Source organism: Mustela erminea, chromosome 7, assembly GCF_009829155.1.
Source record: "Mustela erminea isolate mMusErm1 chromosome 7, mMusErm1.Pri, whole genome shotgun sequence".
Classification (NCBI taxonomy): Eukaryota; Metazoa; Chordata; class Mammalia; order Carnivora; family Mustelidae; genus Mustela; species Mustela erminea.
Genome location: NC_045620.1, coordinates 65,545,777 through 65,561,472, shown reverse-complemented (window position 1 = coordinate 65,561,472; position 15,696 = coordinate 65,545,777). Strand labels below are relative to the sequence as shown.

The 15,696-nt window shown below is 42.0% G+C and overlaps 1 protein-coding gene across 7 annotated transcripts in view; it reads right to left on the bottom strand.

Annotated features, from left to right (window-relative positions):
* The window catches only part of THADA (THADA armadillo repeat containing), a 329,048-nt gene that overhangs the window by 69,300 nt on the left and 244,052 nt on the right, over nt 1–15,696 (bottom strand). For all 7 annotated transcript variants that reach the window (XR_004287706.1, XM_032351902.1, XM_032351903.1 and 4 more), the window contains one exon: nt 10,377–10,471. Coding sequence is in view for 6 of the 7 variants with exons in the window: in XM_032351902.1 (XP_032207793.1) it covers nt 10,377–10,471 (95 nt within the window). In the remaining variant the exon portion in view is untranslated. The remainder of the gene's footprint in view (nt 1–10,376; nt 10,472–15,696) is intronic.

Below are 15,696 nucleotides of genomic sequence, written 5' to 3'. Positions count from 1 at the left end.
TTTGCAGTAGTTGACAAACTGTTCTTAAGATTTGTATGACAATATAAGCAACCTAACCGAAATCATCTTGAAATAGAACAACAGAGTTGGAGGGTTTACGATCTAATTTCAAAAGCTACTAGAAAGCTATGATAATCAAGATAGTATGGTTCTGGCATAAGGACAGTCATAGAGGTCAAATAAATCCATATATTTATGGTCAGTTGATTATTCGACCAGGATGCTAAGACTGTTCAACGAGGAAAGCATAATTATTTTCAACAAATAATGCTGGGACAAATGCATTAGGCACATGCAAAAGGATGAGGTTGGATCTGTACCTCACACCAAATACAAAAATTCACTCAAAATGGATCAGAAATTGGGGTGCCACAGTCAGTTGAGTGTCCGACACTAGATTTTGGCTCAGGTTGTGAGATCAAGCCCTGTGTCAGGCTCTGTGCTCAGCACGGAGTCTGCTTGAGACTCTCTCTCTTCCTCTGCCCCTCCCCACCACACCTTCTCCCTCTCAAATAAATAAATAAATAAATCTTTAAAAACTGGATCAGAGGGGCACCTGGGTGGCTCAGTGGGTTAAGCTGCTGCCTTCAGCTAAGATCAAGATCTCAGGGTCCTGGGATCGAGCCCCGCATCCGGCTCTCTGCTCAGCAGGGAGCCTGCTTCTCCCTCTCCCTGCCTGACTCTCTGCCTACTTGTGATCTCTCTCTCTCTCTCTCTGTCAAATAAATAAATAAATAATCCTTTAAAAATTAGGGCCTATTTATAGTCTCAGTTTAAAAAAAAAAAATCAACTGGATCAGGAACCTAAATGTTAAGAGATAAAACTACAAAAAACATGCGTACAAATCTTTGTGACCTTGTATTAGGCAATGGTTTCTTAGATTTGATGTCAAAAGCATAAGCAACAAAAGAGAAAGATAAACTGGATGTCAGCAAAACTAAAAACTCCTGTACATCAAAAGACATTATCAAGAAGGTGAGAAGACAACCCACAGAATGGGAGAAAATAGTTGTATATTATATATCTGATAAGGTATTAATATCCAGAATATTTAAAGAACTCTTATAACTCATGAATGAAAAAAATATATAACCCAAGTTAAAAATGGGCAAAGGATCTGAACAGACATTTCCCTAAAGATGATATATAAACAAAGGGCCAGTTAGCAGTAGAACAGATGTTTGACATCACTAGCCATAAGGGAAACACAAGAAGCACAATGCAATACTGCTTCATGCCCAACAGGATGGCAATAAAAAATAAAGATGGGCAATTAACAAATGCTGTCTAGGATGTGGAGAAATTGGAATCCTCATACATTGTTGGTAGGAATGCCAAATGATGCAGTCTATTTGGAAATAGTCTGCCACTTCCTCAAAAAGTTCGACCTAGGTTTGGCATATGCCCAGCAATTCTACTCCTAGGTCAATACCCAAGAGAACTCAAAACCTACATCCCCACAAACACTTGTCCATGATCCCTTATGATGGTATTATTCATAACAGCCAAAAAGTAGAAACAACGCAAATGTCCATCAACTGATGAATAAATAAAAGGTGGTATATTGATCCAATGGACTACTATTCTGCCATAAAAAAGAACAGAGCATTGATTCATGATACAAGGATGAACCTTGAAAACATTAAGTGAAAGAAGCCAGACATGGAAGGCCACACATTGTAGGATTCCATTTATTTGAGATGTCTAGAATAAGCTTTCAAAAACAACTTGCTTAACTAATTTAATTGACACGGGTAACTAGTTTCAGATTATCTGTGTTGAGGACTGCTAGAGTGGGGCAAGACAAAACACAGAGAAAAACCGAAATCACAGATGTTCTGAGATCCCAGTTTTGGGATCATAAAATACTGAATAGTATTTTACTCCTGGGGTGGAAATGTGGGTAAGCCAGTTTCATGACATGGTTCCTTTATAGATCCAGACACTTGGCCCAACTTATATTGCTAGAGGCTCTTAATTTTGGTCATGGAAATAAGCAATGGACCAGGAGCCAAGGAAGCTTGACTACTTCACTTACCAGCTGTGTGACCTTGGGCAAGTCACTTAATTGCTATCGTTTCCATTCTACCTACTGATTACATGGTCTCTAACTTCTACAATTCTAAGAACTGTAGGCCTATGTCCTCAGCAGCAGGCTTGTAAACACCACACGAACCTAGCAATCTAATAACACATCCTGTATTATTCTAACTTCCGAAAGGCAGCTAGAATCATCTGCTTATTTTGGGCGCTCACTGTTCCCTGGGAAAGACACTTTTGGCAAAAGCAACCATTCAGATGACAGTCTCAGTGTTTTGGAGAAAAGCAACTAATTTATTGACAACAAAGCCTGTTTTTTTTTCCTTGAAATTTCATAGCTGCGGGCCCAGAAATAAAAAGTCCCCAGAAGACTCTAAAAATATGTTCTCAATTCCCTTTTATCTCCCACCCAGAGCTGAGAGAACAGCATCTACCGTGTCATATTAAACACATCTGCATCCAACACCGATAAAAGTACATGACCAAGGGAACAGATAAGAATTGTTTTCAATTTGTTCAGATGGGATTGATTAAATTTAACCTAATTAGACCAAATAATCAAAGCAGGTGTTTGTAAGTTGCCAATGTTTTCATTCTCTGTAACTGGCTGTATTTCCCAGGAACTTAGGTAAAGGAAGTTAGTATGTCATAAAAATCATTGACCTTATATTTATTCATGTCACACATATATTATTCATGTTCAAGGCAGTACAAACACAAGGCATTGTTGGATACTTGTCCCAGGTTTTACCATTTAACCATCATCAACATCGGAGCTGGCCTTTGGGAGTGTTTCCATTACCTAACTTCCATTATATAAATACGAGTGTAATAAATGAGAGCCTGTCTTCTAATCTGAGACTGATCTACAGAGCACATTGACTTGGCATTCCAACTGTTTAGGGATTCTGACTTCACACTCTCAAGTTGGTCACTCACATTTAAGGCACTGAGAAGAAAAATAATAACAATAATAGCTACATTCTAGTAAAACAAAATGTTTATTGCACTTGGCAGAATGATGAGATCTGAACTATAAATTCCAGCTAATGAAGAAACCACAAAACGCAGCCGCCAGCAGCTTAGTACCGGGAAGTATTTTGTGCCATGGCCGTGGGTCCACCTACAAAGAGAGAAAGGGCAGGCGGCTGCCTGGGAGCAGTCAGGCGCTCTCTTTCTAGTAACTGCTTCTGTCCCAGGTCCACACTCATGCTGTTCCACACTCTGCTGGCACAGGAGACAGAAATGCAGGCAAGAAAGTGCCCCATGAAAGCATGTGGTCTGGAAGGCTCCTCTGAAGGGGATCCTTCTCTGAGGGCTGGGGGTTCTATAGGAGAGGAAGAGCAATGGGAAGTTGGAACAACCAAGAGGGTTCTAGGGCACCCTCCCCGAGGTAGTGGTTTTCCTGATTCTGGCCTTGATTGTGCTGTAGGGCCATGGGGTAAGTGCCCAGAGAGCTCAGCCTCTGCTCTCCTATTATGCATGTGACACTTGGTCAGTTGTCTCCTTGCCTTGGGTTTCCTCCCATCTGACATGCGGGACCACAAGAACCTCCCTTACTGATGCATGCAAAATGCTTGGCACAATGCTTGCCATGGACTTATTTTAACAGTGCTCAGTTAACTGTCGGTCATAATTACTATGATCCCCACAAGGAAGAGGGTATTGAACATGTTTCTTGAGAAGGAGAGTATGCTGGGCACCCTATATACATTTCAGGGGCAGGGAAAAAGCCTTTTGAGATCACTTGTACGCTGTGGAGTCGGATGGAACGTGTCCAAGCTGAGAGCGACAAAGGGTAGGCGGGCCTCCAATGAGAGGGAAAGCTCTGTGTCTCCAGGTCCCTGCCCAGGCCTGCAAGGCAGCCCTAGAGTGCTCGTGCTGTTAGGTCTCCTCTTCCTCATCCCCCAACTCCACTCAGAGACTATAATTTTCTTTCCAGCAGGAAACTGATGTATACGAACGATGACAGCTGGATTCAGAAGAGGAAAAAAAATACAGGGGACAGAGAGTCCTGCGGGTTTAAATCACTTTGGAACTCAAAACAAAACCCCCAGATCTGGAATTTGTAAAACCTAGTTAATGGCTCAGGAAACCTCAAAGGATGAGGAAGCACTAAGATAAAAGTCTGAATCACACAAAACACATCATTATCTTAAGCTTTTCTAATCATCTTCCCTGCCTTTCCACTCCACTGTTTTTCTCCTTATTTATTTCCCCAGCCCCTCAACGTGGTTCTGAGACAGTTTAGACGGGGAAACAGCCTTCCAAGGTCACAAACAGAACAGTGTTTGAGAGGAGATGGACCAATCCTCCTTCAACCAAAAATGTTTCCCTGAAATGGATACTACTTCTTTTAGAATAATGAATCACCTTCGAGATTCATAGTTAGATCCATTTACTGTTGAAATATACATACGTACTCCCATATGAATAAAACAGAATTATGGTGTTTAAGACCTGTAAAATGGAAGTAAGAGGAGGACACCCCCATGATGGCACCATTCGAAGACAGCTATTTTTAGCATTCTGCTGCCTTTATCTTCAGTCTGGTTCTCTACTCCCCACTCCCACCTGCCAGACCCCCAGGGCTGACAATCACAATGTCTGGACAAATCCCCCTGACATTCCATAAATGGATTTTCTGTTACATTCTTTTTTGGCGACCATGGGAACTCAGTTCCTAAGGTTCTAAGAATTCTACGAGGGTGAGGGCATAGAAGGAAATGACATCTTGTCTTAAAAACCACATGGTGTGACTCTCTGTCTTATATCCTTTAATAACCTGCTTTGTCTACGAGGTCAAGTACACGCTCCTTGAATTGGCCTAGGAGGTCCTTCGTGATTGAGTTCCTGCTTCTGTGACTGTCACACCTGCCTGGTCTTGAACCCAACACTGGTCACTGCCCTTGCTCTCTGAAGGCTGTGCTGACTTGTGCCTCTGTGCCTCTGGCCATGCTCCTCCCTCTCTCTATGATGCCCACCTTCACCTTGCCTATGTGCTGAATCTCTACTCACCCTCAAAACTCTGCTCAACCACCTTCTCCTCTATGAAGCCGTCCTGTCTTCCCAAGTAGAAATGACCTTCAATGTATCCCATAAACATTTCCTTTACGGCACCTGTAATCCCTTACTCCCCTACTTATAAGCCCAAAACCCATGTATGTGTGTCTCCAGCTATAGGTGCTCAATGTGTCTGATGTTAGCATGTCATTTCTGATGAATGAAAAAATATACGAACAACAAAAATGATCCTTTTTTGGAATCAGTCAGAGAGGCAGGAGAATCCTTAATCAAATGGATTTCCTGACATTCCATGACAGCTATGCCATCTTTCAGTATTTTCCTAGGAAAGCAGACATTTCTTCTTTCTTGAAGATGTTTGAAGAGAATTGTGAATGTGAGGGGCTGCAGGGGACTGGATTAGATGCCTGGTTTCTAGCTAATGATAATGAGGATAATAATAATATTAATAGTACCTAACATTTACTGAGCACTTACTCTGTGCGATGCAAAGCATGTCCCTTATGTAGGAATTTACACAAATTCGTCAACAACCACTCTAAGATACAGATCCTGTCATCACCCCCAATTACAATTGAGAAAAACTGTCTCTGAAAGGTTCAATGAATTGCCTGAGGTCACAGAGCTAAATGGCAGATCTGGGATTCAAACTGAGGGTTATGGCTTCGAGCCTGAATGATACACTCCCTACTCTGAGTTTTGTGAGCTAATAATGGAGATGGACATTTTGTTACCATTGTTTGTGTGGATGTATTATATGATTGTATAACATTCATACAGATAGACACACATATATGTGGTTTATATGGGCAAATCCTGAAGGACGGGATAACATCCTTACTTGTCTGATAGGAAGAGAATATGAGCCACATATATAATTTTTTATTTTCCAGCAGCCACATTTTTTAAAAATACAAAGAAATAGGTGAAGTTCGTTTTAATAATATATTTCATTTAATGTGATATATCAAAAATAATCATTCCAACATGTAATCAACATAAAAAGTGAGTGAGAAATTGTTTTCATACTAACTCTTTGAAATTGGGTGTGTATTTTATCCTTCCAAAACATTCCCATTTGGATCGGCCACATCCCAAGAGCCTGGGAGCCACATGTGGCTAGTGACTGCCACACTGGGCAGGGTGGGATAAAGTATTTCAAGTGATGGCTGTCATACTAGAATAAAGGCAAGAGCACCCACTCTGTCGCATCCTCCTCAGCAGAGTAAAGACTCTGTAAGAGGGGCACCTGGGTGGCTCAGTGGGTTAAGCCTCTGCCTTCAGCTCAGGTCATGATCTCAGGGTCCTGGGATCGAGCCCCACATCGGGCTCTCTGTTTGGCGGGCAGCCTGCTTCCCTCTCTCTCTCTGCCTGCCTCTCTGCCTACTTGTGATCTCTCTCTCTCTCTCTGTCAAATATATAAATAAAATCTTTAAAAAAAAAAAAGACTCTGTAAGAGGAATGATGCATTGATGCAAGTACAACACAGCTGAGCAAAATAAATGACAGCTGTATCCACTTTTAACTGGGGTACAAAGTCTTCTGTAATGCAAGACTTTGGAAGAAAGGATGGTTCAAAAAGGCCAATGTCTTCATGGAGGAGCCCAAGCATCAGTAAAGGGCAGGTGGCTGGAGAACAGAGAATCCACCAAACATGCCTTTTGCCCACAACACTCAAGGGTTAACCCCTCTGGACAAGGAATAAAGGTACTAGTACGTTAAGGAAAACTTGGTTCAAATAAATTGATGATTACGGTCAACCACACAACTCCGAGATGATCCCAAAGCCGGGACTCATGAGTCGTGAGCAACTCTTTCCAGGCCAAAGTCCTTTAGCTACTAAGTAGAGAAGTACTGTCAAGCTATAGAGAATTTGGAATTGAAATACAAAAATAGAGGAAACCTGAACTAACCTCCTTGGTAAACCTGATTTAAAAAAAATTTTTTTTTAAAGATTTTATTTATTTATTTGACAGCACAAGTCAGCAGAGAGGCAGGCAGAGAGAGATGAGGAAGCAGGCTCCCTGCTGAGCAGAGAGCCCGATGTGGGGCTCGATCCCAGGACCCTGGAATCATGACCTGAGCCGAAGGCAGAGGCTTTAACCCACTGAGCCACCCAGGAGCCCCAGTAACACCTGATTTATAATCTCCACACCCCAGTTAGTTCAAGTGTAAAATACAGAGGCGCAACCCTGAGGTCCCTAACAGTGGGGGTGATCTATAATGGGGGAGTAAACCTGGACACTTCCAAGGGTAAAGGGGGACACTATTAGTAATTAGGCTGGGATGAGGCATAAACTAGGACCGTTTGACAGCTACAAAACTATATGAACTTATTCTACCAAATGGATACAATGGCCGCCCTCTGCAGGGCTGGGGAGCTGATGAAAGTCTAGGTGTGTTCTTCTTACCTCTGCGTGGCCACAGGGGCTCTGTGGGCTAATAGTCATCGATCCGGGTGAGGTGGTTTCGCACCTCCCCCTCAAAGCACTTTAAATTGGTTTGAATTTGGGAACAGGGTTCCATATGGACAGAGCTGGACTCTGACAGCCTGAATATATTTACTGAAGACAACAAATCATTGACAGACTAAATGTAACAGGGGAAAGGCCTGGCCTGCTTGTACTCAGAATGTGACTTTGTAATTGTAGCCTCCTTTCGACAGGCCTAATCAATTAGAAGAGCCTGATTTTAACCAGTTGCAGTCTCATTACCCTGCATTCCAGTTTGTGTTGCTGAAAATCAGTTTCAGTCTGTGGCCTGGAGCTCATGTATAGCACTTCCTGCAGCCTCTTATATAAACACATTAAAAAAAAATTTTTTTTTTAATTTGAAGTTGCCCTTTTCCATTTGAAGAAAATCACTCTGTGAAATCAGTTGCATTTCTATACACCAACAGCAAGAAGGAAGAAAGAGAAATTAAGGAGTTGATCCCATTTATAGTTGCACCCAAAACCATAAAATACCTAGGAATAAACCTAACCAAAGAGGCAAAGAATCTGTACTCAGAAAACTATGAAGTACTCATGAAAGAAACGAGGAAGACACAAAGAAATGGAAAAACGTTCCATGCTCATGGACTGGAAGAACAAATATTGTGAAAATGTCTATGCTACCTAAAGCAATCTACACATTCAGTGCAATCCCCATCAAAATACCATCAATTTTTTTCAAAGAAATGGAAGGAATAATCCTAAAATTTATATGGAACCAGAAAACACCCTGAATAGCCAGAGGAGTGTTGAAAAAGAAAACCAAAGTTGGCAGCATCACAATTCCAGACTTCAAGCTCTATCACAAAGCTGTCATCATCAAGACCGTATAGTACTGGTCCCAAAACAGACACATAGGTCAATGGAATAGTACAGAGAGCCCAGAAATGGACCCTCAGCTCTATGGTCAACTAATATTTGACAAGCAGGAAAGAATATCCAATGGAAAAAAGACAGTCTTCTTCAATAAATGGTGTCGGGAAAATTGGATAGCCACATGCAGAAGAATGAAACTGGACCATTTCCTTACACCACACACAAAAATAGACTCAAAATGGCTGAAAGACCTAAATATGAGATAGGAATTCATCAAAATCCTTGAGGAGAACACAGGCAGCAACTTCTTCAACCTCAGTTGCAGCAACCTCTTCCTAGAAATGTCACCAAAGGCAAGGGAAGCAAGGGCAAAAATGAACTATTGGGACTTCATCAAGATCAAAAGCTTTTGCACAGCAAGAGAAACAGTCAATAAAACCAAAGACAACTGACAGAATGGGAGAAGATATTTGCAAATGATGTATCAGATAGAGGGTTAGTATCTAAAATCTATAAAGAACTTATCAAACTCAACACCCAAAGAACAAATAATCCAATCAAGAAATGGGCAGAAGACATAACAGACATTTCTGCAAAGAAGACATCCAGATGGTCGCCAGTCACATGAAAAAGTGCTCCACATCACTTGGCATCAGGGAAATACAAATCAAGACCAAAGTGAGATACTACCGCATACCATTCAGAACGGCTAAAATTAACAAGTCAGGAAATGACAGATGTTGGCGAGGATGGGGAAAAAGTGGAACCCTCCTACACTGTTGGTGGGAATGCAAGCTGGTGCAGCCATTCTGGAAAACAGTATGGAGGTTCCTCAAAAAGTTGAAAATAGAGCTACTGTATGACCCAGCAATTGTACTACTGGGTATTTACCCTAAAGATACAAATACAGTGATCCGAAGGGGCCACATGCACCCGAATGTTTATAGCAGCAATGTCCACAATAGTCAAACTATGGAAAGAACCTAAATGTCCATCAACAGATGAATGGATAAAGATGTGGTGTGTATATGTGTGTGTGTGTGTGTGTGTGTGTGTGTGTATACACAAAATGGAATACTACGCAGCCATCAAAAACTGAAATCTTGCCATTTGCAGTGATGTGGATGGAACTAGAGGGTATTATGCTAAGGAAATAAGTCAATCAGAGAAGGACAATTATCATATGATCTTTCTGATATGAGGAATTTGAGAGGCAGGGCGGGGGTTTGTAGGGGGAAAGGAGGGAAAAAATGAAACAAGATGGGATCAGGAGAGAGACAAACCATAAGAGACTCTTAATCTCAGGAAACAAACTGAGGGTTGCTGGAGGTTGGGGGGGTAGGGATTAGGTGGCTGGGTGATGGACATTGGGGAGGGCATGTGCTATGGTGAGTGCTGTGAATTGTTTAAGACTGATGAATCACAGACCTGTACCCCTGAAACAAATAATACATTATATGTTAATAATAAAAATACTCTGTGAATCATCATTAAAATAGAACAATTATACATGGATCTGGCGGCCCATACCGGAAATGTGTATGACCAAGGAACGAATCTCAAGACAGAGCTTAAGGCAGTGAGGGCGGATTTGGGACTGAGTCTCTGGTATCCAGACTCCAGGATCAAATGAGCCCAGTTCAGTTGGCTCTGCGGAATGGAGCAGAATGGACTCTCTGCTTTCTTTGAATTTTAAAGAAAATGAATGGAAGAGGAAAAAAGCCAAGGTCTCTGAAACACAGAGGGTATTTGAGTACTCAGAGTCCAAACTCCCTCCTGAACGACGAAACAGAAAATAAATGGCAAACTTCCAACTTAACAAGGATAAGTTTCCTTGAAAAGCGTGCATGAAGGAACTGTATGACACCATGCTGAATTCTGATGTGTGGTTAGTTTTACAAAAGTAGAAGCTTGGGGGAGTGGGTGGCAGACCCACTCAAAGCCCCACCTATAGTTCAGAGATCCATAATCATTCCAAAATATGATATAACTATGAATCATACCTGGCTGGGTGCCTTTCGTGGGCTTGTCAAGGCAGCGAGGCAACAGGAAGAGAATGTCAATATATACAGCTCTGGTCACCAAACACGGATTTTGCCTAGAAAGGTAAAGAACAGGAGATAAGCTGGTATTTTTCTCTCCCTGAGGTCTGGGTCACAGATGAGAAAAAGGTGTCTCATGAGGCTTAGGGAGTTATGGCCAATGCTAAAAAAGACAGATAATCGCCAATAGTAGAAACACGTCAGTAAGTCAAATGAGGAAATGAAATCCTAGAGCACAAGGTGGAGGTTGGGGATACACATGCACAAAAACAGATAAAACTCTATGCTCTGGTTCCAAATAAAACAAACTGAAAACAAACAAAACCCGGTATCCTATCCCCGTTATTTGAAAACGAGGAGATTGGTGGGGGGAGTTAAGGTTCTATTATTTTTCCTCTTTAGTGGACAGATCTGGCGGGGTGGAGGTGATCTTGGGTTACGAGTGTCACTCACTGAGCATTCTAGAGGAGAATTGCACTGGCGTAGGACAAACCATACCTACAGACTGAAAAGAACCGGTTGAAAAACCAAACACACGGGAGTGCTAACAAGCCTGGAGACAGGCATTCCTTTCCCAATAAGTGCAAGTTTTTCTTTTTTCAATAAATGGAGTTCACTTTACTCTTTGAACCACATGCTGGAAAAAGTAAGTGGGCTTGTATTTAGGGTTCTGGATAAAAAAGGAAGAATGAAGACTTTCTTTGGAAAACAGTGCTGAAGGTCCCCCTGGCTTTGAGCCTCGGGTCACACGGACTGACTGTGAAAAGGGCCCCACCCTCCCTGATGTGCACGTAGTAAAAGAGGACAAGCAGTAAAAAGAGAAGGGACATTTTGGATTTGAATCTTGGCTTTGCCGCTTATTTCTGTGACCTGAGTCCTATTCCTGATTGGGACAATGGAAACCCTAATCATGGCATGGTGAGTCACGGTGACTTCCGATGTGGCACAAGTGGAATGCGCGCCTCGCTTATGGGCCACGGCAGACGCCCCATCAGGTGTTAGCTCCCTGCCTTCTCTGCTTCCTGCCTAAGATGAGGGAATGGCACAAATGTTCTGGCTGGTGACATTCCATTTACTTGACCCCTAAGCCCATCCTCCTCATTCCCTGCATTTGAACAGTCTTATTACCATTCCCTTAAATTTATTCCTATTCTATCCTGAACTGGCCATATTGAGGCCCGGCATATGCTCTCGTATGAAAAGGAAATCAGGGGCGCCTGGGTGGCTCAGTGGGTTGAGCCGCTGCCTTCGGCTCAGGTCATGATCTCAGGGTCTAGGATCGAGTCCCGCATCGGGCTCTCTGCTCAGCAGGGAGCCTGCTTCCTCCTCTCTCTCTGCCTGCCTCTCTGCCTACTTGTGATCTCTCTCTGTCAAATAAATAAATAAAATCTTAAAAAAAAAAAACGGAAATCAGATACTTTTGACTTAAAAGAAAACACAAAATTGCCATGTGTCCAGGTCTCTCTCTTGCTGACCCGCCTCATTTCTGTCCTGCTGACTTGCTTCCTCTCTAGTCACTTGCTTGCTTCAACTCCTACCCTACCGTAACTCCTGGTTTATACACATACCTCATGTTTGGCCCAATTTCATACCTGCACCTAGTTATTTTTTTTTTAAATAAGCTTTAAAAAATAGGTAACATGTGCACATGGTATAAAAATAAGTCCGTACAAAAGGGCATGCTGTGAGAATGGAGTTCTCTTCCATCCACTGCCCTCTGTTCACCTTCTGTTCCCGGAGGCCACTACTATGACTACTTCTCAGTATGGCCTTCCAGACACATTCTGTTCATTTACAAGCATCTATCTATAGCTACCCACTTGCTTATTTTTACCCAAAGAGTAGTTTACTATATACTAAGTTCTAGGCATTACTTTTTCTCACTTACACGTTTTTGACATCATGCCATTAAAAACAGAGATCTGCCTCTCTTTCAAAGACTGTAGACTGTTCCATGCCACGGAGGTACCAATCCCCTTTTGAAAGAATTCAGATTATTTAAGATATTTAGCTAAAAACAATAAAGAATGTATATATACATCAGTTTTGTGCATATAAATGAGTACTCAGGGGAGAAATTCCTAGAAGCTGAATAGACAGATCAAGGTATTTGCAAACAATTATGATTGTTTTTAACAAGATGCTCTCCAAAGAGATAATACATTTTCACCAACAGCATGCCAAAGAATTCCAGTCTCCCACAACCTGACCAACACAGTGTACTATTAAACTTTTTGACTTTTATCAAAATGATAGGTGAAAAACAGTATCTTATCATTTTTATGTTGTGATTATTTTGTTATAAGTGAGGTTGATCATCACTTCATATGCTTTTCACAAAAGATACCTCAACTTCCTTCCCTGTGAAATGTATTCAGTTCCCCTGTCCATTAACATTGTTGGTCTTTTTCTTATTGATTTGTGGAGCTCTCTGTATATTAAGGAAATCTACTCTTTGTCACATGTGCTACAAATATTTTTGCAGTCTATTTTTTATTACTTATTTATTTATTTTAAAAAGATTTTATTTATTTGACAGAGAGAGACACAATGAGAGAGGGAACACAAGCAGGGGGAGTGGGAGAGGGAGAAGCAGACTTCCCACAGAGCAGGGAGCCGGATGCGGGGCTCAAATCCAGGACCCTGGGATCATGACCTGAGCCAAAGGCAGATGCTTAATGACTGAGCCATCCAGCTTCCCCTTTTATTTATTTGTTTTTAATATTTTTGCAGTTTTTCATTTGTCTTTCAACTTTATAAATTTTTTACAAGTCAAAATGTTTAGTTCAATGCAGCCAAATACACTGGTATTTTTATTTGTGTCTCCTGGATTTTGTATCATGCTTACAAAGTCTATACCTTTTTCAAGATTTTATATATATCTATAAAATTGTATATTATATGTAAATGAAAATTATATGTTAAATATATGTAAATTATATGTAAATATAATATAGAATTATATATAATTGTAAAAATTATATATATAATTGTAATTTTAAAAAATATATATAATTATAATTCCATTTTGTTGCTGTTGCTTAAAACTTTCATCAATTTGGAATTTTTCTTCCCAAACCTACCCTTATTTTTCATTTCTATCTCGTTTTCCCCAGGTCTCACAACCCTAACTCCCTGTCCTTATCTGTCTACTCCCTATGAAAGGTCCACACTTTATGAAAACTTCTTTAATGATATAATTTGCAGTTCTGGCATTTTTACTGTGTAACAGGTAGGACTTCCCTCTGCCAAAGGAAGGGCCACTCAAGCAAGAATGCGAGAAAAGCCAGTGTTGCGGGGTTCATGAACTGTCAGCTATCCAGCACGGAGCTGAGTAAGTGGCCTGCGGAGAGCAGACGGAATCCCTTGAGCACCCAGCTCTGAGCTAAGTGCTGGGAAATGAGGTCCATGAGATGATTTCTGACCTCAGAGAATTCTATGCAGTTATGGAGACAAAAATAAGGGCAAACCTCGGGACAGGATGTAAGGAGTGAAGAGGTGGGACTGGAGCGATGGGAAAGGTTTATGGAGATGTAATTCCAACTGGGCCATGAATGATGGGAAGATTTTAGCCACACAAAGTTGATAGGGCAGGGCGTTTTGAGAGGGGTCAATAGATATGGGAAGGAATCAGTTTGGCCTGACTATGGACCTAGGGAGATCAGGAGGGGAAGATGAGAGAATGTGCTGAAAAGTAGCAACAAGAAGAAGGCAGGCCAGGCCTTCAGGAGATGGGCTGCCTCATGCTAACTGGGTGCTGCTTAGTGTAAAAATGCACTGTCTGCTCCATGTGGCCTCAGAGTCATAGCCTCACCCTGGAAGTTTTCCTGTTGGTAGAGCCACACAGAACCATAAAGGGAAATTTTGGGGAAGCTGGTTTGACTACAACTCTGAGGAGGAGCCTAGTTTCCATGAGATTTTTAGCTAAGTTAGCATATTTTTTAGGATTTCTAAATCAATCAAGGAAAGGTTGGCAATCTTAAGAGACCCCTGCCTGGCTGAAGGGTTCTGCATCTCTTTTTGGATCTGGCACAGGCTGGTGACCTTGCTGGCCTCCTGGGACACTCTGAGGCCCACTTTGACTACCCCCATAATGGAGAGGCTCTGGGCTAAGTCTGATGCAGTCAAGGAGACTGTGGGATGCTCCCTCGAGGGCTGCTGTTCTTGAGTCCAGGAAACAGAGGATCTGGGGCCATAAAGGACTCCATCTGTGGCTTCTCCTCTGAGACCAACCAAGCCAGAAATCCTGGCTTGGAGCCCACTGTTCATGGCTCTACCCTCAAGGACGGCTACAGCCAGAGCCATGGCCACAGCCACATAACCACCCTGTCTGGAGTCAGAGTTGGGCCTCACTCTAAACTGGCTTCTAGGTCAGGAAAATCATTTTGTTCTCTTTCTTTCTTTCTCACCATTATTTGATGTTTGTTCAGACTTGGAAATGGTACACTGTGAGTTCAGGGTGAGCCAGAGGTTTGTTCTTGGTCTGTCAAGCCACTTTGATGAGGGGAATAAAATCCTGGGGAACAGCATGCCAGCTGGACAGGAAACCAACCCACGGGGTTTTGGTGGGCTTGGGAATTTTTTTTTCCTACCCCCGAATGGAAAAATCCTGGCATGGGGCACAGTATAATAGAGATCTAGAGTGTTCAAAGAAAAAAAAAAGTCCAAAGTGGTCAGGGTCTTACAGATGGGCTGAAAAACGGCAGAACCACAGCCATAGAAAGAGCAGCAAGGATTCAGTTACTAGGAGGACAAAGTTTACACATATAAAATCAAACAAAAGGCTTGTTAAGAATCTTGCTTTCTTCCATATTTTTTTAAACATTCGTCCCTTGACAAATGTCCACCTGAGAACCTGATGAATCCACTGCTGCCTTGGGAAATCTCTGAACTTCATTAAACCTCCTGCCCTCTCTCCTGGGGAACTGGGAGGAGGGAGAAGGCAGGGCAGAGAGTAGGGCTTCCCAGACACATCCACAATGGCCCTAGTGTCTGGAGGACAGCAGGAGTTCCTGGGGAAGTCTGTGATAAATTATTCACTTCTCCCGTCCCTTCCGGAATCCCAGTGGCTGTAGAGCTGCTTAACTGAGGTCCATTCATTCGGAAAACATTTACTGAGAGGCTACTGAGAGCTAGGAATAGTGCCAGAGTTTAGAAATATGAAGATAAAATGATTCAGTGACATAGTCACTGCCCTCAAGGAACTTAGAGTCCTGAAGAGTGTTTTTTCAAACCGCAGGTTATGACCCATTTTGTTGACTATGAAATCAACTAGTGAGTG